The sequence below is a fragment of the Ambystoma mexicanum genome, chromosome 5p (genome assembly GCF_040938575.1).
Source record: "Ambystoma mexicanum isolate Mex_15411 chromosome 5p, UKY_AmexF1_1, whole genome shotgun sequence".
Classification (NCBI taxonomy): domain Eukaryota; kingdom Metazoa; phylum Chordata; class Amphibia; order Caudata; family Ambystomatidae; genus Ambystoma; species Ambystoma mexicanum.
Window position 1 is genome coordinate 1,366,725,426 of NC_090930.1, and position 23,714 is coordinate 1,366,749,139.

Sequence of the window (23,714 nt, forward strand, 5' to 3'; positions counted from 1 at the left end):
AGGTGCCATAATGTTCCAAACACTCCAAAAATGTCCATTAGCTACAGAGCTAGGGCCCTCTCCCTGCCTTTCTATCAACAATGCATAATGTGACCTATCACTCATACTAGGCCTACATATTCCTTGTAGCTCACTACTGCATAATGGAAGTGCTACAACAGACTACTGTCAGCATTTTGGCACATACTTTGAATACACTATTGGCTTTCAGCGGCTAATGCTGTCATCTAAAGCCCTGATTGGCAAGGTTGCAATTTTGTGTACCACTACACCCCAGTACGTGAAAAATGGTTTTTGCAGGTCATGTCGTAGGAGGAAGATACCTGCACTGATACATCCATCTTTTATTCTATAGATGCACGGGAGTTCGCAATGGAGTTCATGACGTCTTTCAAGGAGATGGTGCCTTCCATTTCTGCCATGCTTTCTAATTGCCCTTGGTCAGCAGGTGGAGGCCTTGCAGGCTTAGCATACTGGTCCATTTTGCTTCGGGTGGACATCTTTTTGAGCCCATCTTTGACTATGATAGGGTGGGACCAGAAGTGGGCCGTCACCCAGTGTTTGCAGATTAGGCCAAAAAGCAAGAAGCTGTGGAAATGGTCAGGTCCTGACAATGGGTGCGATGCAGATTGTGGAGATGCTGCTTGTGGGTGTTCGCGATGATCAGTATTGTACCAGATCGCCAACAGTTCCGGAGATCCCAGTCTTTCACCAGGGCATCTTGTGACCTATATATAAGGAGATTGTTTCCAGCCTAGCACTTTCAGTGTCACCCCAGTAGCAGCCTCGGCCATCTATCTAAATTCATAGTTATGTAGCCCACCCCCTCATGGCGTCAGGGCAGGCTTGTCTCTGTGTAGGGCTGGCACGTTTGGGGTTGGTGGCTGTTCGCATGGATGGCCAAAGAGCTTGCTGCCTGCCTGCTCCAGTCTTTCCGGCACTCGTGGCACCACTTGTGTCTGGTTTCAGCAGGGCCACCTCGACCTCTGTGGTAGAGCCAAGGTGTATTCGACCCCTTATAGGCCCCACCACTGCTTTTTTTCCCGGTTGTGCTCCTTTATCAGATTATCTTTGTTAGCTACCATTGCCCCAATGTCCTCCCTCCCGTGGGAGGCCATTCCGTATTCCAGAAATCCCAATGTTACATAGGCATCCAGTTGTTATTAAGTGTTCCTTCCCTATGCTATACTATGTACCCTGGTAATCCGAGGTATCAAGCCCAGCTGCTGTGTTGCAATGTTGAGTTTGGCCATGCCCGCACCACAGATGAAGATTGCAAGCCAAAATCCGCTCAGTTTTCCTGGGCAGTGTTAGATTCCTTGTTAGGTGCCGAGAGCGCACGCCTCTTAGGAAAGGATGCAGCCACAGCTTTGCTTACGGTCGTGAGGGAGAGTTTCCTTGAGTGTCATCAATGTGGTTCTATTGTGCTAGTGCAGAGGGTGGAAGGACGTCAATTTCCCAATGTTGGACAGCAGTGCGTGACCTCCAGGTTAGGAGTCTGCAGATGTGGGCCTGCTTTGGTGGCTATTGTTATCAGCTTGTAGCAGTCCGGCAGCCGGTGCATGTCGTGTGCTGGTGCCACTAGTCAGCCGCTTCCGCAAAGTGGGGGGACTGCGTTGCTTTATAATGTTCTGGGCTTGCAACCCGTTATATCCCTCTTGGAGGCTTACTTCGCAGATGTTGGCCTTGGGCGGGTGAATCCTTTGCGGTCCCCACTTCAAGAGCGTATGCGTGCCAGCAGTGGAGCCCTATATCTCAGGTATGTGCCTCGTCGCTATGCTACCGTTAAGTGTATGTGTGATACACTGTCAGTTAGCTAGCCAGTTGTTTTCACGGGCCAGGTGCCATCGTTAATTCACCAGTTGTACCGCTTGGAGATGGTGTTCCTTCTCATCCCTCCGGCCGTTCGCTTCGGTGCGGCTCCCTGGATAGGGCCGTGTATCCGCAGTGCAGGATCAGCCCAGTGCTGCGTACGACCTCGGAGGCGCCTCATGGCTCGAGGAAGGCACCAGAGGATTATGTTGGAACTTGTGTCTCAGGGTATTGGCGCCAGAGCTCGGCACAGCACTCGCTTCCCAGGGTTACTTCCAGGGGATTCCGATCGACAGTCACGTCCCTGGTTTTTCAATATGTTGGGCTGGTGCTGTCTGTAGCTTCCTTCCGTCTCTCTGTAACTACGGGGCTGCGTTCCACAGCCGTCTTCGGTTCCTTTTGTGCGGTCGTGGTGACAGCGCCTCCACAGCGACCCGTGATCTCACGGACGGGCAGAGCGCGCGCCTCCGCAGATCAGCAGTTGCCGTGTGCAGGCTCCTAGTCTTACTGTGCCTAGCACCCAGTTCGGCAGGCCTTGGTGCTGCTGTTTCTATTGCAGCCAGCGTCTCTACTCAGTCGGTGCTCCTCCCCCAAGGAGTCCGGTTTTGGCAGCCATATTAATGGGGATTTTTCACGCTGACGGGCTGCACAGCTCTTGCTCTAAATCTCCAGTAGCAATTAGACTTCGCAGACCACGTTTCGTCTGAACATTCCTCACACAATAATTTCCCGGCGGATGTTTCTTTTCCTTTTCTTGCCTCGGGATCAGGATATTACAGCAGGATATTGCTGGTGGCCGCGGGAGCTGCACAGGACTTGCGTCCTCATCGCTTGCCAGCTAGCCACGCCCCCTGTATGGTATGATATGATAGTTTATTTATAAAGCGCCTATATACTGTGTGTTACAAAGCACTTCAAGGCAAGGGAGGGAACAAGGGAAAATACAATGACATTCTTACAGGCCATGAACAGTAAGGATGTGAAATTAACTATCGTACTCGGCCTAATGACATTTCAGATAGTGCAAGACAAAGATAAGGAAGGGAGGGGGAGAGTGGGAAGGAAATGGAAACAGACAGGCGACTACCGTACTAGACCTGACGACATTTCTGGTAGAGCCGGTGAAAAACAAAAGGTGAGCGAGAAGGGTGCAGAAAGGGAGGGGAGGAACAAACCAAGCGACTATCGTACTAGGCCTGATGACATTTCAGATAGGGGACAAGTAAGGGGAGGGTGGAGGAGACAGACGAGTTTGCTATCGTGCTAGGTCCAGGGACAATTCTGATATAGTAAGTGCATAGAAGAAAGTAAGGGGAGGAGGTTGGAAAAGGGAGGAAGGGAGAGGAGCAGAGAACAGAGAGTAAGCAGTCAAAACGAGTGTAGAAGCAAGAGGGGAGAGCGAATACAATTGCAGAAGTCAGTAGTAACACATGATGTTGCAAGCCAGGATACAAGATGAAGATGGTAACAGCATGATTCAGGGCCACAATGAGTATAAGATGTAAAGGAAGTCTAGCATGAGAGTTGACAAAAGGGTGACACACCGTGAATCACTGAAATCCATAAATGTCAAATGCAGCATTGGCCACAAGATGGTGATGGTGAAACCAGAATGTATCAGGACAGACTACTGCAGAAGTAGGCTGGAGGGGGGGGGAGCAGTATAGACAAATCAAGCAAAACAGCCAACACCTGTGTGCGAGAAGGGTGGGGGCCACAAGGAAACCTCACGGGGGACCAGAGGGGGTGGGAATGGCCTGTGGGGACAGAGGGAGTAAACACATGTTGGTGCATGCTTACCTGCTGTCTGAGCAGGGGGTCGGGCCCTCGGCCCTCCTGGTCCTAACAGGTCCAAGCAGGAATTGCCCTTTTCTTTGTCTGCCCTTCACTTCGAGTGAGTGACTCCCCTGACCTAATAGTTAAGAGCAGGAAGGAAGAGCCAGGGCTAAGAAGGTAGGCGGGGCTTAGGTAGAGAAGATTGTTGTTCTGTGGATTCCTGGGATAACAGAAGACACTGGAGCTGTGATTTGAGGTAAGTAGCTTTAATGTCCGTAGTACACCATGCACAAGACATACACATTAAAGTAAGACTACACTTCCAGACAAGTTGAAAAGATAACACTGATCGACCACTGGCCATCCACACCCTAGCCAGCCCCAGATGTAACTATCACTAACTGGAACCCTCAATCAGATGGCACACAACCTTCTGCTGTGAAAGCACATGCATGCCACTGTGACTCAAATTGCTCTGATATCGCAAACCTCCCAAGTCCAACTTGGGTCCTTTCCCTCCACCACCTCTCTCTCCACATGTGGTGTTCCCCAGGGCTCTAGCCTCTCACCCTGTCTCCTCAATGTCTACTTGGTCCCTTTGGCCCACCTGGTCTTGACCGTTCAGCCTTGAAACACATTGAACTTAGAACACTTCTCCCTCCAATAACCATCACCACATTCAACTACCACATTACAGACATACGGAAACTGGGCAACCATAAACACCACAAAGACCACCCTGACATGGCACTACCCCAAAGAACTTGCAATAAAGGGCTTGCTGGTTTCCCAGTTCCATGGGTAAGACAGTGCCATTTTGATCTGGGCCTTGTTGTTTTGTCTTTGATACCATAGCAGGCGTTTAAGGTAAGCAACGGAAAATCCCATTTATAATGCTGATATTGTTAGTACAAACGTTTTTTACATTGTGTACGCAACCTTTTACCTTTCCTCACACATGAATTCAAAAGCCCTTTCACCCAATCATCAGCATCCCTATCCAGCATCCCAAAATGTCTTAAGGTATTGCTACTTCCTTAGAATTTAATTTGATTGTGTCTTTGTAGATATCTTAAATGAACTTTTCCAGAGGGAGAACCGTGTGCTACACTTTTGGACAATGAGAAAGAGGAGACTTGACCACTGCCAGCAGTATGTGGTCTTTGAAAGGAGTGCCAAGCAGGTCTGTTAATCATTGTGAACGACTTCATAAAACTGTTAACCAAAAATATTTACATTTGAAAAATTCACCAAATCATCGTGTCTTTATGTATGTACTCTAAAATGTTCTTAAACATATTTTCATCCTCCATAATTTGGAAATGGCAGCATACCTGGAGTGAGGCAAAAAACGGAACTACAAGAAATGTCTCCCTCCCCTTTTTTTCTAGGATCTTCTCTCTTCAACATCCTTTTCTCTTGTTGTTTCTCCTCTTGTTTAATTAGTTATTTAGCCACATCCTACCATAACTTTTCCATGGACTCCGAAGATAGATGCAGTTTGTGGAGGTTCTGCTGCCCAGATTGCTAAATCACTTGAAAAAGTAGAAAGATGGAAACTCTGGTCACTACATTTTCCTATAAAGCCTATTGAGAGCACCAGGTGTAAAGGGATCTGAAAATCTGACCTACTCGTATATATATCCCCTCATGCTCAGAAGTGTCAGGCAACAATTCTTAGTTGTTGAGTGACTTGCTGTTAGGCAGAATTATAAGCAGTACCCTTTGGGAACATCACAAACAATTAAGACTAGAAGTGACAGTGCACATTCACCTTTAGTACAAGCCTGTACTACATAGTAAAGTGGTAGCAATGGCTGAGCAGCTAGACTTATCTCAAGAGTAAGTGAGCAGTATCAAATAGTTACACAAAGGACAGCAATTACTATGATTCAAACAAACACTGACTCAAGTTTCTGAGTAAAAGAATATACATTTATTTACACATCAGTTGTATAACATTTCACTAAAGTAAATCGGTCTAAAATCCACACTCTTAATAAACCACACCACTCCCAGTAAGTTCCAGACAAGTTAAGCTCACAAAATGAAGTGGGAGCAAGATGGCACTCCAGTAATTTAAAAGGGGGGGAAAGACAAAGTTAAGTAGAAATTGAACCACACCAACAGGTAAGTACTTAGGACAATTGAACAAGAGGAACTACAGTGATAGAATCAGGCAGAAAAGGCTTAGGGCCAAAGTCAATAGGACAAAAGTCTTTTGCTGAAGTTCACACAGTTCAGGGCAGTTCGCGGTAAAGTTCGTGCCACGAGTTCGGATGAAGTTGGTCAGCAGAAAAGTTAGTGTTACAAGAAGAGAAGGACAAGCCCTCGGATTGGAGAAAGATTTCACACACTTTCCCCGTGGCTGAACCAATCCAACAACCGGATTTGCACAGTACCTTAAAACGGAGAGGAAGCTGTAGCTGAGGCGGACGTTCCTGGTAGTTCCTGCAGGCTCACCGTTCCTGAAGCGACTGTCAGACTGACAAGAAGTAGGAAGACTGGAGGGTCCTGCACTACCCAGCGAAGAAACCAGCAGCAGAGCAAAACAACAAATAAAAGGTGCGCTCCTTAAAACCTAAGCAGGGTCCGGCCTTCCTAGCTATCCGGCCCACTGTAGCTCTGTACAGCGAATTCGACTAGAGGAAGGGTCCTGGCTTAAAGTTTGGGCGAACTGGTTGGTCCCACCAGCTCAAGGGAAGAAGATTCCTGGAGGATCCTCTCTGTCGTTGGAGTTTGAAGATTCAGACATGCAGCAGGGCTTCACCGGGCAGTTCAGTCGTGGTAGGGGTCCTCTTCTGTCAGCTCCTCGTTGGTTCTTTCGTTCCAGTGGCGACTCTGCCTCTCCTATCCCATAGACCTTCGTTTTATGCAGTTTTTCCCCCATTCATACACCCTGGCTGTCAATCACAAAGCAGGGTGGCTGTCCTGGCAAGGACAGTCACCCAGCCAATCAAACAGGAGTGTGACTTGGGTTACCAAGGAAACCCATGGCAGGGGTCCCAAGACCTCTCCCTCACATCCTGCCTACCCAGACTTTCAGGCACCTTAAGGAGGGCTTCTGTGCAGAAGCCCGCGAAAAGACAGCGAACAAAGGAACCAAACCTGGTTTGGCGCGCAGAGTAAAACACGAGAAAGACATTTACAAAAAGAAATGGCGAATAAACCCAGCTGGAACCGAAATAAAATACATTTGGTCAAGCGGATTTATGTTTGAGGCTAATGTAATAGCCTAAAACAATACTATGGTTATTTAAGATAACCGCAGTACGAAAAATAGGATAGTTACCACTGCCACCAGCCAAGTCTTGATGAAAAGGGAGCAAAATAATGCTCCAAGAGAAACAGACAAAAAGGGATAATTATTAACCCTTTCCAATACTCCATGTAAGAGGGGGTATACTGGGTCTGTGGTTAAAGAGACTAAATAAAGTTAATGGCAACTTTATCTTTTCTGGGGGACAGTAGTCAGCCCCAGAAAATGGAGTCAGAGGTGGGAAGTCTAAAATACAACCGTGTGTCACTGCACTGAATGTGCTGTGTAACACACAGTAAAAATGATGCCTATGGAGTAGGTGAGGCCCCATAGCCCAAGATCACACAAATTGTAAAAACACACGCAGCAAAACACATGCAAGAGTGGGACAAAGGCTCACACTCTTACCCGGTGAAAACAATAAATCCTAGAAATCCAGCAAAGCTGCTGAGGGACTCAGTAGGTAAGGGAAATTAGCCATTCTGGACAATTCTCCCTAACACTGGCAATATCATAAATGAAGTCCACCTTTGTGTTAGAGTACTTCTTTCTTACATTTTAAGTTGTTGTGCTTTTCTAAACAAATTTTACAGATACATAGATTCAAATGGTGTGCTGCTTCTATGGACCTGTGGTCTCAGTATGACTTTGCTGCGAACAGTAAATCCAGCTGTAATTGCTAATGTGATGAATCCAGTAGAGTCATCACTGATCTCCCAGCAGGAACCTCCTCTCATGTGGCCAGTGGGCAACAGCCGTTACCTGATTCTGACCCTGGGGGTGGCTATATGAGGGAGTATCACATGGGAGGAGACAGCTTCCGGGGAAATGTCATGCCTGCATTGGATGAATCATGGTATCCCGCTTTGCCCATGAAGAAAATGCCATACATCTACATCCCTCTTTAAGCAAAATGGAGAAATATTTTCCATAAATATTATAGGCCAAACTTCCATCCCTGGTCTAAAATGTAAAAACTTAAAAACTACCTTTTCCATTTCTAATTGTCTACCTTTATAGAACTGGCTCATTCAGAACCGTTGGAAGGGATTTTTCAAGTAACCTTTATAATTCAACATCAATGAACTACTTTTCCCACAATCACCCAAATACTGGGACGAGAAAGAAGGAAACAGCAATGCAGAGCAAAGGGAGCATCAAGCTCAATGAGCGTTCTAGTTGTTTTCAGATTACACCTGTGCGTGGGATGTGTAAAACTGCAAAGCAAACTCTTGAGAGGCGCGGCTTCTGTGTTGGAGATATCGTCATACCTCTCCATGAGGCTTGTGGAGCTTGAATGCATGAACCGGTGTGGCGGAGCCGAGTGACTAAACAGAGAGGAAGCAGAGAAAATCTGTGAGGAAGGTACGCTCCGCAGACACGCCACGAGCCAGTGGAAGACTCCTGGGTGTTCGGCATCAGATGAAGGCAGCGTTTCACCTATCTCGACCTGGATGGAAGCAGGCAGTGCTCACCTACCGGGACCTGGATGGAAGCAAGCGTGCAGAAGTGAAGCCAAGAGAGAGACTGGAACGACGCTAGAGCAGTCCGGAGTGGGAAGGAAGCGGCAGACCATTGCTGCGTAAGCCAAAATGGGACCGAGAACGCCAAGCAAAGCTGGTGTGTCAGGCCAGGCATAGTGGGAACCACCGGACATTACGGCAACCGTGCCAAGTACAAACCCCGACCAATAAAGCCAGAGAAACAGAGACAATAAAGAAACTGATTAGAAGCCAAGGAGGCATATTGCAAATAAGGACCCGAGCCATACATAAATGTATGGTATGCACATATGTGTAGAACCCAAATTGAATGATGAATCAAGGAGATGTGAGATATCAAGAGGGGTATTTGCAACTGTGGAAGTAAGAAAGGAACCATGTGTGAATATAAGAAGTAGAGTGTACCAGGCAATCACAAGTGCATAGTAAGTCCCGGCAGGGGAGTATACCGGGCAATTTCAAACCTACATAAGTACCAAGAAAGATATACAACTATGTTTGCTAAACCGGAGCAAACTTTTGAAAGAAGTGGAAACCATAAGGTGAAGAATCTTTGTAAACTACACTATTAGTGTGAACCGTTCGACCAAGAGTCATTTGTATCAAGGAAGAATCCAGAAGAAGGCAACCACCCTCTGGAACCAAGTATATTTTGCCTTGGAGAACTTTTGTGTTTCAGTTTATTTTCTTTTATGAACTCTTTTGAAAACACCAAAGGTTAAAGACAATTCCCCTTTTCACCTTATAGTTTGATTTTTAGTGTGCGTCAGAATAGAACGTTTGGACAGGACAGTTTTGATTTTGACATCCTGACACAGATAGATACTTAGTTTTTGGTAGTTTTTGGTAGGGAATCTCTTCTTAGAGCAGGGTCAGAGAGGCCTTTTACCAACCATTTTTACCAAAAACATGGCAAACTTGTGTCCGACTTTTATTCCTGACTCCTCACACTAAGTACTGCCAGATTAAACAGCCACCCAATTCAAGGTTGTGTGATATACCTTCAGCGATTTCAGGGGCAGAATTTTGGGTTAAATCCATTTATTTTTAATTACCTAAAGGATGGCTGTAAACATTTTAACTAGCACTGTTCAGAAGTGCAGCGCAGGTGCGTCACTCCAACACAGTGCAAACAATTGAGCATGGTGAGAAAGTAAGGAAGCTCTTATGGTCCCCCTCACTAACGTAATCATTTAATGCAGGAAAGTGTCAGTATGAACCATCTTCTGCTTTTCAAAACGTGCAATGGTGGCACGACACATTCCTGTATAATTAACCATTCATACATTCAAATGTATTTATTTTATTGTGCATTTGTAAGGCACTTCTACATCAAGTAAAATATTATTTTATTTTAAAAAAAATACATTTTAAGGGTACCACTGGCACAGGTGGTATTTGTGGAACTCCAGAAGGGCTGTGTCCGCCAGTGGTAAACTCTGAACAGGTGGGAGGTGGAGAAATACTAGGTGGAAGTGGCATTTACCGCTAGCAGTATTCCTTCTAAAATGTCCACTCAGCTCGTGATGAGGCCTTTAATCTTTAACTGATGCCCCCCAGCCCTCCTCCCCCCGGTCAGTAGCTGCTGATCTGACTTAAAAGAGCAATTGCTCACAGAGGCAAACATTAGGCTATACACATCTCCTATTCCCTCACTGAGCAGCAAACCGAGGTGGAGGTTGAGCAGGAAGTTGACCTTTTGGAGGGCAGTCGCAATTAATGATTGGGTGAAAAAGTGGCATGTTTGTTTATGATAACTGTATTGTTAACTGTTGATGGGAAATGGTTTATTGTTTTAAGCTACTTGTTGCTTTAAGATTAGAAAGAAAGGAAAGCACAATCAAAATTCTTCAGTCTGACATAGAAACAATCTCCAATCCATGTGCACCAAATTGAACTGGATAATCCTCTTGTATATTCTACTATTTGGGGGAAATTCAACACAACATCTCATCCTACATGAACAGAAGCCAAGAGCAGCAGGCTTCTCCAATGCAAAAGATTTATGGGCTCTGAGCCATTTCAAAAATCATCTTCCCCTTTAAATTTAGATGTGTGTGGGGGAGCGGCCCTGGGAGCATGCGTTCCCCTGACCCCACCCACTGGCACCACTCCTCAGTAACCTTTGACACATCGACAATATTAACATTGCCTAATCACACCAGTTCTATTAGGGGGGAGGATGGTGGGATGTATGGAGGAAGGGGGACTGTGGAACTGTGGACTAGGAGTACGTTAGTCACTATGGTGAGTAACTTATAATTACTCCTATGTCCCGCCCCCTTTCCTCCATACTGTATGGGTGAGTACAACTGAATGAAGCCCCCAGGGTGGAGAGGTGCTCACTTAAGAAAACAAGTTCCTTAACACTGCCTGACCAAATGCTGCGTCCGACCTGGAGCAGGCATCCAAGCAGTAGTGCTTGCAGGAGGCCAAGGGCGTAGCCTATGTAGGCGCCTTGCTGATAACCTGCCACAGGACATGCCTTTGGAAAGCAACCACTGTGGCTTTAGCTCTGATTGCATGGGCATGAATATTTGCTGGATGAGATTTGTGCCGCCCCTCAGACGCCTCCTTGATGGCTGTAACCATCCACCTTGCTATGGAAGCCTTGGAGGCTTGACAGCCAGGCTTTGACTCATCAAAGGTGACAAAGGGCGTCTGATTTGCAGAAGTTCTTGGTCCGGTCTAGCGTACACTTCACGCCCATACAGTGCAATACCCTCTGAGCGTCATCCTTGGGGTCCGCAAACAAGGTTGATAGCACTATCTTCTCATTTAGGTGGAAAGAGGAGACAACCTTAGGTAAGAATGCAGGGTGAGTTCTAAGCACCACCTTGTCCTTATGAAAAGTAATATGAGGCTCCGAGGCCACCAGCGACTGGATTTCACTGATCCGGCGTGCCGAGGTAAGGCCCACAAGGAGGGCTGTCTTAATGGTGACTAGCCTGATGTCTGCGGACGCCATCGGTTTGAATGGTTTATGCGCCAGGGCGCCCAAGGCCACATTGAGGTGCCACACCGGGTGTAGTTTCTTGATGGGCAGGTAAAGCCTCGTAAGGCCCGCTAAGTGCCTTTTAACCACTGAATTAGAGCATGAAAATACCTCCTCCTCTGAGTTCCTGTAAGCTCCAATGTCCACCAGATAGGTGCAGCATATGTCTACCTGCACCGCCGAGCGTATGAGGTGTGCACAGAAGAATAGCACATTGTCCAACGTGCAGGTCAATGGATCGACCTCCTTTGATTCCGCCCAGTGACAAAACCTGGTCCACTTGCTTTTGTACTGGCTCTTGGTAGCATCGCTCCTGGCCCTTTGTATAATGTCTAGGTTAGCCTGCGACAGATGCAGATGCCTCGTTGTGACTTATTCAGGATTCACGCTGTGAGGGCTAACTTGTGAGTGGTGGGGTGGATGACCGTGCCCTCCTGCTGAGAGAGTAGGTGTCCTGGGCCCAGCGGCAGGTGTACCAGGGCCTGATCTGACAGGCTGAGCAGTTCCAAGAACTATGGCCTGGTTGGCCACCTCAGAGCTATCCGAAAGATGCTGAGATTCCGGGCCTCCCTGATTTAGCAAATTACCTTGTGCACCAGGGGAGTGGGAGGGAAGGTATAGGCGCTCATGTTGTTCCACTGGATCTGCGTTGCGTCGCCCAGAGAGCCCCTGCCTGTACCTGCCAGGACGCAAACTGAGGGCACCTCCTGTTGGCCCAGGTGGCGAAGAGATCACCCGGAGGGTGACCCCACCTGTTGAAAATCCCCTGAAGGACCTGGTCGTTCAACTGCCATTCGTAGTTGTCCGCACCCAGCCTGCTGCTCCCGTCCACCTCTAGGTTGGATTCCCCAGGGAGGTGGATTGCTGTCAGGTGAATGTTGTTTTCCAGAACCCACTCCCAAATGTTTTTTTTTTAAACAACTTTTATTGATTTTATTCAAAACAAAAATACAACAACTCAAACCAAACGTACAGTGGATGCATAATGTCAATCACAAATAAGCTTACATTGCTATGATCCAGCTCACTGTATCTCCCCTTCCCTCTCCTCTCCCCAGCCTACTCCCCCTTGTTTCCAGTCTCTCCCTCTTGCGGTAGGGATTCCTCTTCAACAGAACTCTGTGAGTCTCCATCACTTGTTTCCTCATACGAAGGCCCAAATAATTCGGCAATCAATTGCCTCCAGCCCGTTAGGGTTCCGGCTTCTTCTTCTACCCCCCCTGTACACGCTTCCTGCCGTACATACAGTTTCTGCCTCCGCCCACTCTTGCAGATCTTTCCACCATGTCTCCATTTTCAGTCTATCGCATGCCTTCCAGCCCTTCGCAATCCTTCTCTTTGCTAGGACATATGCTAGGTCTTTAAGTTTGCTTACATGTTTAAGCTTACGTGGTCTGGGGAAACCGCCTATCAAACAGGCCCACGCCGTATCCACCTTCATATGGATCCCCTTGTCTTCCAATGTTTGCGCTATTTCTCCCCAATATCTCTCTATCAGTGGGCACGGCCAAAACATATGCACCATTCCCGCATTTTCTTCATTACATTTAGGGCACACCTGACATCCAGCATTTTTAAATTTGGCTATCTTCTGAGGCGTCAGGTATGCCCTGTGAGTTATATACAATTGTATTTGTTGTAGCCTAGCATTTCTTGATACTTTTTTATGGTATCCTTGTGCTCTTTCCCACATCCCATCGCTCATCGGGGCCCCTACTACTTCTTCCCAGTCCAGTCTGTGTTGCACCACCTCCTTGCCCACTTGGGACATTACCATCTCATACAGTCTAGACGTTTCATGTCCCCCTTCTGCTATGTCATATATCGTGTCTATAGCGGCATCCGGATCCTCCGCCAGCACCACTTTAGACCAGGTATCTTTAATTTGTTGCACCACCCCATGATACGTAATATATTGCCCCACCTGCAGCCCCATTTGTTCCACCAGCTCCCCAAAATCTAGTATCTTCCCCTCCTGCCACACATCCCCCATCATTGCTATCCCCACCGGTTCCCAGTGCTTCCTAATCATTAACCTTAGTTGCTTTTTGAATCCCACCACTGTGACCAATGGTATCTGTGGGGAGCACGGGGATGGCTTTTCCATTAACCGGCACGCTCTTCGCCACATCCACCAACAAAGACTCCTCCTCGGGCTGCCTTCCAAATCCGATTTAGGTAACCATATCATCTCTTGTAGAAAGTATGGGGCGCAGTCCCTCTGGAACAGCCTGTGTTCCAGGGTAGACTCATCTGAGAGCCATTTAGCTATGTATTGTAGTTGGCTTGCTACGTAGTAAACTTCCCAGTTTGGTAATTTAATGCCTCCTTTCTCATATGGATTTTGTAATTTCCACAGGGCTACCCTGTGCCTCATCCCGTACCATAAGAATTCCTTGCATATGCCACTCAGCCTAACAAAAACTTTCCTGGGTATTAAGTATGGGATGTTCGCGAAGCAATGCAACAATCTGGGCAGTGCCACCATCTTGAGCATCGCCCCTCGTCCCATCATTGCCAGAGGTAGCTTTGCCCAAAACTTCATGCTACTTTCCAATTTATTAACTGCTCTCTCCGTGTTATGTTTATGTTCGGCTTCTACCATGCGATATATATCTACTCCCAGATATCTGAATGTGTTAACCTCCCACGGTATCTGTAGGACCGGCAAATGCTCTAACGGGAGCCCTCTGTACCTGCCCAACGGGAACATGCAGGGCTGACTTGGGTTCACTGCTATGCCTGATAATTGTGCAAACCTCTCCATCACTTCTAATATATATTGGAGGTTCTCTTCTGGGTAGCGCAAATATAGTAACATATCATCTGCATACAATGAGATTAGATCTGGTGTCTCCCCAACGACAATTCCTATCGCTTCATATTGCTGCCTTAAATAAATCGCCTGGGGTTCTAAGGCCAGGATATACAGCATGGGTGACCATGGGCAGCCATGTCTGGTGCCTCTACTGAGTTGCCATCTTTCAGAAACCACAGTTTCTGTCTTCACTCTCGCAAGTGGTGCACTATTTAGCAGTTTGACCCATTGGAGATATCCTGGTCCCCTACCACAATTGGCTAGGGCCGCAGTTAACCAGGGCCATTTGACCGAGTCAAATGCCTTGATCGCATCTAGTGATATTATCGCCATCTCGCCTCTATCTCCGTTGGCATGTTCAATAACCCGGTGGAGTCGCCTCAGGTTATTTGAGATGTTTCTCTTCGGGACATATCCCGTTTGGTCCGGGTGTATTAGCTTATTAATGACCTTCTTCAGTCTATTCGACAGAACCGCTGTCAGAATTTTGCCATCTTGATTTAACATCGACAACGGCCTATAGGAGCCACAGTCGCTACCCAGCTTATTGGGTTTGGGAAGTGGTACAATGACCGCTTCCCATAGGGATTCCGGTAATTGCCCAGCTTCATAGCCTTCATTAAGCATCTCCAGTAGCGGGGGGAGTACCTCTGTTTTATATGCTTTATAAAATTCGCTTGGGAGGCCATCAGTTCCCGGGGTTTTGCATGTGGGCAGTTGCCCCACAACCTCTTCCAATTCCACCAGGGTAATCGGGGCATCTAGTTCCTCCCTCTCCTCTGCACTTATCTGGGGTAGCCCGATATCTTCCAATGTGTCTCTTATCTCTTCACTGCTGCTCCCTGTCCCCTGGGCCAGAGACACCAAGCCAGTAATCGGAGTGGAATCCGTGGGACACCACTACGCAGCCATGGAGTCCCTCTGTCGTGTCTGGCCCTCGAGGATCGAGGTGTGGGCTGAGGCCCATCCAGTGTGCAAGTACTCGTTTTTTTTTCAAGAGCAGTTTGTGCAGTTTCTTGTATAATTATTGCTGTGTTTCCGACGGATATTTCTCAAACTGCTTATATATTGGTGCACTGTGTGCTGTAGTGTATCAAAAGGGAATGTTCAGCAGCACATGCCTTTGTTTATAGTTGGTGTAAATTATGATTCACAACTAGCATCTGTTGACATAGTACTTCAACCTGTAATGTTTCCGTACGGTCAATCTTCACAGAGGCCACCTGGAATGGATTGTGCTCTCCCACGTGCGACAGCGTCGTCCGTTATCCACTGGGATACATACAAGGTTGTGTATAAGATGTGTCTGCCTTTTTCCCCCCTATAATCGGGCTGCCCCAGAAGTAATGCGCCAGTTGGACCTTCTATACAGCTAATGGTGCGGTCAACAAAACTTCAGTGCTTTCACTGTAGTGGCGGTGACAATGTGTGGCTCCGTCTGGTCTCTTCGCCCTCCCCAAGCTCGGCCCTCCGCTGCTGAATATTATTGTGGCACTTCGCAATGGCGTGCAGTTGTATTGTGGACCGGTGTATCAGGAGTGGAGGAAGTGGGAGCTGGGCACACGTTCCTGTTTTGGTCCGAGTTCGAAATAGGGGATAGTTCAGGGTCTTTGGAGTGTCAGTGAATGTCCAGGTTCAAGCATATAGTGGTGGGTTATCTATACAGCCAGCTCTTTGGTTTCAACTATTTACATTGCCTCTGGGCATATGCTGCGTGGCTACTGCATATGTTTACCTTGCATCCAATGTGGAGCGCAGTGCAGCGAGCCGGTCTGGGTCTCCCGGCGGGGCGCGCAGTGTCTGCACCTCGCAAGGCCGTGTCCCAGCGCCACCGGGGGTGCCCAGTCAGATATCGGCAGACGGGCCTCTCCCTAACGTCAGGGGAGACTCACCAACAGGGCGTCCCCCAAACAGCCTGTGGGTCTTGCATGGGGGATGGGAGATGGGGGGGGGGGTCCTGCCCAGCCCCAACGGGCGCCAGCCACCAAGGGACGCACACCCACCTCGGATCTCGTCGACCCCGACAGTCCGTGGCGGGAGGAGGCACCAAGGGTATTACACCGCTCCTTGATTCAGGCAGTAAGTCCCAGCTCCCAGGGACTGCACTGTAAGAACCCTTGTGCTGGTGTTTGTTCTTGCAGCTCTTCCTTGTATCCCAGCTCGGCAGTGCTTCGTCAGAGTGTCTCCACTATACAACGTGGCCCGACCCTGTCTGCCCCGGGTTCTCTGGCTCAGGAGTTGGGAAACACACGACCGCCCAAGGGTTGTTGTAATGCAGAGTGAAGGTAGCCTCACATGGCAGCACGTTTGACATCAGTGGCGCAGGCCCCTCCTCCCTTGTGGACCAGCAGCGCCGCCAGCACCGCGGCACAGAGTGGAATTTCCATGGAGATCACAGCCGGCTCTCATTACCTCTCCCGACTGCCGCAGCTTCATGGGATGAATATTTTGGTCCTAGGTAGCTGGATCGTTGCGATTTTGTGGCCAGGTCGTCTGCCACTCTTCACGCCCATATATCGTGTGGATATATGCGGCTGGGTGGTTCCGAAAAGGATATTTTGACAAAAGGATTATCGGCCGGAGCGGAGCTCTACAGCATGGCTTCCATCCCATGTGCGCGCAACAGCGCCCCTCAATCTCTCTGTACTCTTATTTGGACGACTGGCCGGTGAGGGCAGGGTCATCCGAAGAGGTGGTGCACGCCTTCCAGAGGTTGACGGATATTCTTCATCAGCTGGAGTTGTCCCTCAACCAGAAGAAGTCCGTATTTTTTTGTTAACATTTTTTCTTTTAAACTTACATTTCAATAGTTGGCAACCTCCAAAGATATATATCACACGCAATCTACTGCACTTCCCTTTACCCCCTCCCATCTTCCTGCATATTGTCCCTCAGTGTTCAGATCGTCTTCCTCATCTGCGCTCTTCCGGGCCTAAGTATAACTGTATCAGCTGTGGCTTAAAGGTCAGGGCTGGGAATTTGAGGTTGTATTCCAATGGGGGTGCCCAGATTGCTTGGAATTGGTGGAGCTTTCCCTCCTTTGCGGCTGGAACCCTTTCAGCAACCAAAATGTCTTTGATCCATCAGCGCCCAAGGTTTGGGCCTTCTGCCGATTTCCAATAGCGGGAGGTAGTGATACGCACTGCCAGCAGCAATTGGGTCATTCATTTTGCTTGCTTACATGATTTCGGATAAATCCGTTCACAAGGCGCCCCGAGCATCAGAGTCTTTGAGCATAGCGGGAGGCGGCTGCCAGTAATCTCGTGAATCACCTGTATAATGTTCTCCCAAAAGGTCCGTATTAGGGCCAATCCCACCACATGTGGAAATACAAGCCCTGTGCCCCACAATTTCGCCAGCAGTCGGCGGGATTGTGGCCTGGAGTGGTGGATCTGCACTGGCGGATAATACCACAGAAATAACAGTTTCAATGCACATTCATCATTCATCGCACATTTAGAGGAGGTTTGGCTTCTGGCCGAAATCTCCCCCCATGCCTCGTCATCAAGCTGAAGACCTAGGTCAGTTTCCCATCGGGCCATGTAGTCTGGGCGTCGCGGGGACAGGAGGTCTTCCTGCAAAAATCTGTACAATTCGGGGCAATGACCACCTTGTACGTGAAAGATAAGAGCTGGGGAGAGACTAGGAGCAGGTTGATGCGTGAGAAGTGCTGTGGACCTGTGAAAAGGTGGTGTAGTCTCTTTCCTCCGGGTGTAGCACTCTACATGCATCCACAACTCCCAAGGATCTAAACAGATGGAGAATCCTGAGTGCAATTTTGAAGTCTCTGGGGACGGGTGCATGTGATTTGTCTTTATCCGGATTGGGCACCCCTTTAAAGTCTACACCGATAATGACCTGGCCTTTCAAGAATGGGAGGGGGCTGCCTCTAGGTTCCTGGCCCTCATTCAGGGCGTAGACTGAAACTAGCAAATGCAGTTGACCTAGGAGCATCCCCTTCACACCTACAAAACGGCCCCCTGGGTCTGTGATAGTGTCTAATACCTGGAATGGAACTTCTCTAGCCACCTGAATAGCTGGCCCCCTTTTTGGTGACCCCCCCCCCCCTGAGGACAAGACACGAACTGTTTTGGAAAGACTCTGCTCCTGAGACGGCCATAGTCCTCCGGCAGTAGGTGAATTTCCTGGAGGAATATCACCGCTCCCTCCAAGTCTCTTGACATTCAGGATGACGAAATTCAGAATCCTTTCTGCGTCTTCTACGTGTGTAATAGTTCTGGAGGTTCCCTTGAAGGAGAACTGGACTGTGGAGGGGAATAGCCAGCAGTATTACATTTTTTGCCCTTGGAGGAAAAGTGTCAGCTGCCTCAGGGCCCTCTGTTTCTGTATCATCACTGCCGCTAGGTCCTGGAAAATTTGCAGAGGGGGTCCCATGGAACGTGAGTTCATCTTGTGAGAGGCAATTGCAATTATTGCCTCCTTGGTCGTTTAAAAGTTAACTCGGGCAATCACGTCTGGAGGGGTTTCTGTGTCCAAACCTCTGCAGGGGCGCAGTCTGTGGGTATGGTCCAACAGGAGCTGGGATTTCCCGAGGTGTGGAGGAGGGATTGAAATAGGTCTCCTAAGTATTCCGCTAGGTTCTGGTCTGGAACTGCCATTGGGACTCCTCTAATTCCTAGGTTATTTCTATGGGCCCTGTTCTCCAAGTCGTCCTGCTTGTATTCCAAGATCTCGTTTATATCCGACAGGGCTCTGATCTGTTGTATTTCAAGCCGTGACGCAGCGTGCTCCTGGATCAGCTCTTCCACTTCTCCCAGTCTTTGCTCTGCCTCTGTCACCCTTTGATCTGTATGTTCGAGTTTGGTTGTAAGTTCTGTCATGCAAGAGCAGAATTCTGTTTTAATGTCCAACATGAAAGCCTGAATATCTTCTTTGGTTGCTAGTTGTCCAGTCCCTCCAGGTGAAGCTTGCAGTGTGATTTTGGCAGACTCCAGCTTTCTCCCTTTGTCCCCCGGGAGCAGCATGGTGGAGATGGCTCCGCTCTTCAGATATTTCTGCTGTTTAGCCATAGAAAAGGTATCCCTCTTCGTGCTTAGGAGAGCTATTGATATGAGGTATTTAGTGAGTGCCCTCTCAAACTGAGGCTGATTGCAGTGTTCACTTCTATACTGTGGAGCACTCCGCTTCAAATTCTAGGGCTCCGAAGCAGTTATTGGTGAGCTTCCGTGGCTTTGTGGTAGAGTCTTTCTCCTGTTCTATGGTGAGGGGCGGGGGATGTCAGCAGGATAGACGTTGACGGCTCCTCTAGTATTCTGAATCCCTGAGCACCCTACAGGGCCATCCCAGGGGCCCAGGAGTTGCTTCTGTGGGCCAAGACTCTTGGTGGTGCGGCAAAAAGGGGGACCCCTGTCATGGCCAGGGGCATATATGTGGAGGCATCTTCCTCATGGGCTTCACACTCGCAGCATAGTGTGGTGTGGGGGGGGGGCACCTTAGCACCTTATCCTCCTGAGGGCAGCACCTCCCCCCTTTGGTAACAGCTCCCCCTGGCCCCAGCTGCACTCTTACCAGCTTTTGTGCAGTGATGTTTCATCTGCGGCGTTCAGCAGGAAGGGCCCACTGTGTAGGCCGTGAAGTCGCAGCGAGCTGTTGAGTCATCTCTTGTGGCTCCACAGTGTCCCGTCCGATCCTGAGCTGTCGGCCTAGATGTACGGCAGCCCGCCAGCTCGGGAGCACACCCTGCCTGGGGTCTACGTCTCCCTCCCCACTTTGATGTTGACGCCATTATGGGGTGAAGGGGACCCGCTGTGCAAACGATTAGCGCCTCGTAGCTGGGCAGCTGGACTCTCTCCCCCTCAATCACGATATTGGACCTCTGAGAGGGCTTCCTCGGGGGTCCTCTTAACCGCAGCTTGGCTCCGCTGGTTGCTCGGTGTTGGTTTATGTCCGCCATCTTGAGACGCTAGTGTTGCAGTCGCAAGTTTTAGTGGTGGGTACATACATTTGCCGCAGTCGTTATCGTCCCATCTTGGGACAGATGGTGGACGGATCTGTCCGATGGTGCTGCCCGGCTTTATCACCTTGCTGGAGTCAGGGGAACAGGATAATATTAAGAAGGCAACAGGCTTCAGCTGGAGGCCATCAGCAGAGCTGCCACATCCATGGCGCTGCTGGGCACGCCCTCCTGCTTAAATGTTTTTTCTTGTCAAACTGACAAATTCAAGACATATTTCACCATGTCATTACAGTGGTATAGGTACATATCTGTTCCAGCATCTCCGGTGGGTGCCGGCTTCCGTTACATGGTGGCCTCTCTCACTTGCTTCTCCCGATACCTGTGTCAATTCGCCCTTCAAGCATACACATTCAGTGAGGGTTATCTACCTCAGGGGTAAACATACTCCATGTCCAAGTGTTCCATGCTTCAATCCTCTCTCCCCTTTCATGCGTTCCCCTCTGCAGCGCTCTATACTACACTGCTGTCTCTGGCAGTGCCCATCGTCTTAAGTCTGCCCACCAGGCTTCCAATCTGGGGCCCTCAGCCGATTTCCACACCATGGCAATTCTGCGTTTCGCTAATATGCAGATTAGATCTTTCATTTTGGTAAAATGGGCATTCTGTCTCCTGCCCCTAGGGAACAATTCCAGCAAGCAATACTCTGGAGGCCATGTCTGCATCTGGATGCCTCCGCATGCCACCTTATCTGCTATTGCTCCCCTGAAGATATCCGAATTACCGGGCACCCCCAGAACATATGCAACAAATCTGCTCCCTTTTGTGCATATCTCGGACAAAGCCTGGACTCCCGTTCCCGTTATGAGAGACAGCCTGTGTGGGGGTCATACATGCTCTGGGAGTAACATACAATTAGGTGAGTTTAAATTTAGCATTCCTAGAAACTACCTTGGTGTAAAGCAGTGTTCTTTTCCACTTCGCATTTGCAAACGCTCTTCTTATGTCTGTCTCTCACTTATTACGCACCTTAAGTTCTGTTTCCCCCACCCTGTTTAAAAACAACTTATACAATCTAGAGACCATGTGTCCCCCTTCTGATTCGTCGTACGTGGTGTCCAGTGTCTCATTAGTTCCCACTTCCTCCTGACCTGACCATCTCCTCTCAATTCTCCTAACCATGCCCAGGTGTAACCGGAACTGACCTTTGTGGATGCCTTGTTCATCGACCAGAGTCTGGAAGGTTATTAGTTTATCTCTCACAAGATCCCTGATCGTGGCTATTCCACTGTCTTCCTAGTGTCTCCTGTACTGTGCCAGTGCACCCTGCTGTTCACCTATTACTCCTGCCAGGGGGACGTGCATTGAGCAGAGATCTGGTCTGCCTAGGTGTTTCCAGGTTCTGCGCCATATATCTTTACCGAGCTGCAGCAACTGGGAAGGTCTCTCCAAGGTGGGGTTCCTTCACCCACAGTACTTCCTTCAAAAAGTATTGCTTCAACAACGGCTGCAGCAGTAAGGTTTCTAGGGTGGCCTTGTCTCCCAGCAATCATACCACATGTTGCAACTGCCCCGCTAAGTAGTAGTATTCAAAGTGGGGCACCTTCATCCCACCCTCAGCAGAGTCCCTCTGCAGAACGCCATGGACAATTCTATTCCTTCCTCCTTCCCACAGGAATTCTCTTATCTGCTCGTCCAGTTTTGGGTAGAAGACTGCAGATATATTATTCGGCACGTTAGTAAAGCAGTATAGGAGCCAGGGGATTACGACCATCTTCAGGAGAGCTGCTCTCCCTGCGACTCCGAGGGGCCGCCTTCTCCAGAACTTCATAGAGCTGGCCACACCGTCCATGGCTTTCTGTGTATTGCTCCTATGTGAGGCCACCGGGTCATGTCGTACTGCAATTCCTAAGTGGCGGAAGGTCTGCCCCGCGATTGGAAACAGACTGGAGTTTTCTTGGTTCACCTTGATCCCTGATATCTTGGCGAACTCGTCAATGACATCTAACACATGTGGTAAGTTGTCCTCCGGCCTGCTTATATACAGTAACATGTCATCTGCATACAGGAAAATCGGGTGCACAACCCCATCTAAAACTATTCCTGCTTCTGCATATATCTTTATAAGAAATACAGCCATTGGTTCTATTGCTAGGATATACAGCATAGGCAACAATGGGTAGCCCTGCCTTGTGTCCTTCTGCACCTCCCATGCTTGAGATCTGCCTGCCTGTCCTCGCCCTACCTCTGGGTGCTGTGTAGATCAGTTTTACCCATCGTAAGAAGGTGTTCCCTATTCCAAAGTGTGCCAGAGCCGCTAGCAGCCAGTCGCAGTAGACTGATTCAAAGGCTTTGACTGCATCCAATGATGCAACTGCGCACTCATCCGGCAGGTGGCTAGTGCTGTCTGACATGGTGTAGCCTCCGCAGATTCCACGTGGTGTTTCGCCCTGGGACATATCCAGTTTGGTCTATGTGTACTAAGTCTCCTATTACCCTCCTTAGTATGTTTGCCAGGACCACCATCAGGCTCTTGCAGTCATGGTTTACCATTGAGAGGTGCCTATATGATCTGCAACACTGTGATGCTTTACCTGGTATAAGGATCGGTATGATAGTGGCTTCCCTCAGGCTGCTGGGCAATACTCCTAGCTCATATGCCTCTGTGAAGACACTCAGCAATTGGGGTGCCAGTATATCCACGTATGTTTTATAGAATACCCTGGGACTCCGTCCATTCCTGGGGTTTTGGAAGTAGGCAGCTCTCTTATCACTTTGCTTATTTCCTCTAACATCAGTGGTGCTTCCAACTCGCCTGCCTGGTCCTCCCTGAGTCCCTGCAGGTCTATTTGGCACAGTGCCTCATTCACGTACTGTCTCTCCCCATTATGTCACATATATATATATATATATATATAACACCTCATTGATCTCAACCTGAGTCCTGACCATATTCCCTTGTGCGTCAGTAATGGCACTGATTCCTTCCCTAGGTTCCTTACGTCTACATAGCCACGCTAGGAATCGCCCAGGCTTTTCTCCGTCAACATGCAGATTTTGGGTATGCTTTCCCATTCCCCCATGCATTTCTGTCTCAATTCTATGAGCTGCCCCGATTCCACAGATGTACTCCCTTCTGCGCCCTCCACCCTTGCTATCTCATTTTCAATATCCTCTAGGGCCTTCATTGTTTCTTTCCTGAGGCCTTCCATTTTCCCTACAGCTTTTTCCCACATGACCACTTTAAATGCATTGCATACTGTACTCCATTGTGCTACGCTGTTTTTGTTAGGATAAATTACTCCTCTATCTGGTTCCTCAAGTCATTGAACGCCTCTTCCTGCCAGGCTTCTGCTCTCAGGTGCCAGGTGGGTATCCAAGGCCTCAGGGCCTTGCTCAGCCAAGTCGTTATCAATGAAGCGTGATCTGAGAGTGTCCTGGCCTTGCATTCAGTGTGCTCAAAATCCCTCAACGTTTCTCCCCCTGTAAACATGTAATGTATCCGCGTATGCACTGCATGAGTGGGGGGCGAGGAGTGTGAGTAGTCTTGCTCTGCCCCCTGCCTCTATCTCCATGTGTCTACAAGTCGCAAGTCTCATAACAGGCCGCTAAGGGTGTTAGCCGGCAGCGGTGCTGGC

General features: G+C 48.7%; 1 protein-coding gene across 1 annotated transcript in view; it reads left to right on the plus strand.

The window, feature by feature from the left end:
- Nucleotides 1-23,714, plus strand: part of TRIO (trio Rho guanine nucleotide exchange factor) — a 3,834,156-nt gene that overhangs the window by 2,331,394 nt on the left and 1,479,048 nt on the right. Inside the window, exon 20 of the mRNA XM_069613780.1 lies at nt 4,656-4,771. Within this exon, the coding sequence (XP_069469881.1) occupies nt 4,656-4,771 (116 nt within the window). The remainder of the gene's footprint in view (nt 1-4,655; nt 4,772-23,714) is intronic.